Source organism: Buceros rhinoceros, unplaced genomic scaffold, assembly GCF_000710305.1.
Source record: "Buceros rhinoceros silvestris isolate BGI_N320 unplaced genomic scaffold, ASM71030v1 scaffold12017, whole genome shotgun sequence".
Taxonomy (NCBI): Eukaryota; Metazoa; Chordata; class Aves; order Bucerotiformes; family Bucerotidae; genus Buceros; species Buceros rhinoceros.
This window is the reverse complement of record NW_010421627.1, coordinates 69-2,928: the sequence shown is the minus strand read 5'-3', so window position 1 is coordinate 2,928 and position 2,860 is coordinate 69. Positions and strand designations below refer to the sequence as shown.

General features: G+C 57.0%; 1 protein-coding gene across 1 annotated transcript; it reads left to right on the top strand.

The window, feature by feature from the left end:
• Window positions 1-410: 410 nt before the first annotated feature.
• LOC104496603 (solute carrier family 22 member 14-like) lies at window positions 411-2,381 on the top strand (the record flags this gene model as incomplete). The annotated part of the gene is made up of 3 exons (XM_010139748.1): window positions 411-782; window positions 1,772-1,875; window positions 2,227-2,381. Coding segments are annotated over exons 1-3 (631 nt in total), but the record flags the coding sequence as incomplete, so codon positions are not given.
• Between the last annotated feature and the right edge of the window lie 479 nt (window positions 2,382-2,860).

Below are 2,860 nucleotides of genomic sequence, written 5' to 3'. Positions count from 1 at the left end.
TGTCCTGTGCTGCCCGTGGCTGTCCTGCTCTCCTTGCCGCATCCTCCGGGTCGGCCCTTCGGAACCTCTGGGCACTGGCGGTGGTTCAGCAAATGCAGCACTTGCGGTGGCTTTGGAGGAAAGCCTTTTCCCCTGTCGGTGCCACCTGGCCCTGGCAGAGAGGCTGTCCTGGGTTGCCAGGAACAGGGGTCCTCCTGCTCCAGCCAGCACCGCGTGTTCATGGGGGGCAGAGATGATTAATGGATGACACAGTGTACTTAGGAGAGGTGAAATATCAGGCATTGTTTATCCTGACTTTACGTGTTTGGAGTGGCTGCCTGTGTTTGCAGAGCTTATCTTGGGTTTAAACATTAATTCCAGCACTCTGGGAAGTCTGTCCCAGCACTGTCCTGTTCCAGGGGCAGCTGCCAATGTCGGGCGTCGGGGACCTTCTGAAAGCGGTTGGTGATTTTGGGCCGTTTCAGGAACGGCTGGTGCTGCTCACCTTGTTTCCATGCCTCAATGTGGCTTTCCACCAGTTTTGCCAACTCTTTATGGTTCTGGACGTGCCACATCACTGTGACACCAGCTGGATCCTCGACATCAGCCCCAACCTGACGGAGGAAGAGCAGCTGAGCCTCACCCTGCCCCGGGACGTGAACGGGGCGTACGAGCAGTGCTTCATGTACTCGCCGGTGGACTGGGACCTCGACTCCATCGTGGCATACGGCCTGAACGCCACGGAGAAGTGCAGCAGTGGCTGGGTGTACCCCTCGGCGCAACCGCCGTCCCTGGTGACCGAGGTCTGTAACCGCTTTTTGATCTGCTGGGGCTGTGGAAGGGTTGGGACACCCGAACGGCCACCCTGTCCTGCCGTTCAGTCAAAGCTGCTGCTGGCCATGGTGCAGCTGGCCTGGGCTGGGCTTTACATCAGGTGGACTTTGGGGAAGCAGGCTGCAGTATCAAGGCCAGTAGGGACACAGGTAGAGCCAGTGGAGAGGTTAATCCCTCGTGGTGAGACCTTTTGGTTCTCTCTGCCCCTCTGCAGACACAGGGCAACCTTCCAACCTGTACCTGTGCACAGCCCTGTGCTTTGGACACCCTACGGTGGAAGGAGGCGGAACTCAGCACTTGCTTTCTGCTCCCATGCATGCTGGAGAACTGTCAGGGCGAGGGGTGTCTTCCTGGGGGTCTCGCTGCTGCAACTCCAACTAGGGTTGTCACAAGGAGCTTGAGTTCTTCACCACTCCTCGCTCTCTGTGGAGGCACTGTTTCGACAAGGAGAGGGAAGCTCTTAAAGCTGCAGATCGAATGGTCTGCAGGACCATCAGCAGCACCAGCAGTGTCCAGCGGGCAGTGCTGAACTTCTCTTTCAGTGTTTCTGACCTCCCTGTATTTCCCATACGTGACCTTCCCCATGTGGTTCTCTCTAGAGATGCCCTCTGGGTGCTGAGCATCTCTTCAACAGAAGATGCTTGGCCCAGGAACTCCTGCTTTTTCCTCTGGGAGGGCAGGCAGGCCAGCAGGAAGTGAGCTGCTGGGACTTTTGTGCGAAGTCCCACTTTAAGCAAAATTTGCCAACCAGGAGGCTCGCCTGGGGATGCCTGGGCTGGGGAGGTGTCCTGCAGGTCTCAGTGCTTGGCAGAGGGGCACCACTGAGTGCCCCATGAGCTTGTCCCACCTCTGACTTGTGTGCTCTGTACGTGCCATGGAGACTTGCACCCTTGGAGGTGGGATCAGAAAGTATCTGGATCCTGTCGAGAGCAAAACCATCTGTGTTTCCTTCCTCCAGTTTGACCTGGTGTGTGACAGGAAGGACTTGAAAGACATCGCCCAGTCCATCTACATGCTGGGGCTGTTCCTAGGATCCATGATCTTTGGGCCACTAAGTGACAGGTGAGGAGACATAACCACCCGTCCAGGGGCTGTGCAAAGCTGGCTCCGCTCAGAATGCCATGTTGCTCCACATCCGATTGGCCACCACACCCCGTGCATTTTGTCACCACTCCTCACTAAGAGGGACCCTGACCAAAGTCCTCAGGTTCAGTGAGGACGTGGCCACACAGAGAGTGGAGGGGAGAAGGGCACACGTGTGCACAGGATGCTTCATGTGTCAGCTCCGTCTCTAGCCTGAGCCTTATCACCCTCAAGAGAGGGCAATACAATCACTGCGTGAGCCACCGGGCTCTTCCCCATCTGCACAGAGACTCTCCAGACACCAACTGTGTCTCCCTTCTTCCTCCCCAGGATCGGCCGCCGGCCAGTCATTCTGATCTCCATCTTCCTGCTGGGATTGTTTGGTGTAGGAGCTGCCTTTGCGCCCCATTTCTATGTGTACATGGCCTTCAGATGTGTCGTGGGGGCGTCCGTGTCAGGGATCACCATGACGATACTAGCCTTGGGTGAGTAGGATGCCCGTGCCCTGAGGCAGACAGATGTGGTAGACAGATGTGGCCTCTCAAGATGCAATCAGAAAGGTCTGTAAAGAAATAAAAATCATGGTGTATGACTTGGAAAACAGAATTGTGAAGGCAGATCTTGTTCTGCACTGTCCTTGAGCGCTCTGGCATCTCCTCAATCCTGAGTGAGAGCCATGGGGACCATCTCTGCCCTGCCAGTGCTCAGAGGAGGGCCAGGGGTCAGCCCCCAGCTCAGGAGCTCGGTGCAGGGAGAGAGCCCAGGGATCTGGGACGTGATCGATTTGGGCCCCAGCTCTGCCCCAGCGAGGGGCTCTGTGGAGGCGGAGAACAAAGGGGTGGCACACCTCCTGCAGGGGACCAGGCTATGGCGATGATAGGCAGAGGTGATGCATGTCATGAAACCCTGGTGACGTACGTGTCTGACAGATGGTCTGGCTGTCGACATCACCCCACCCCCAGGA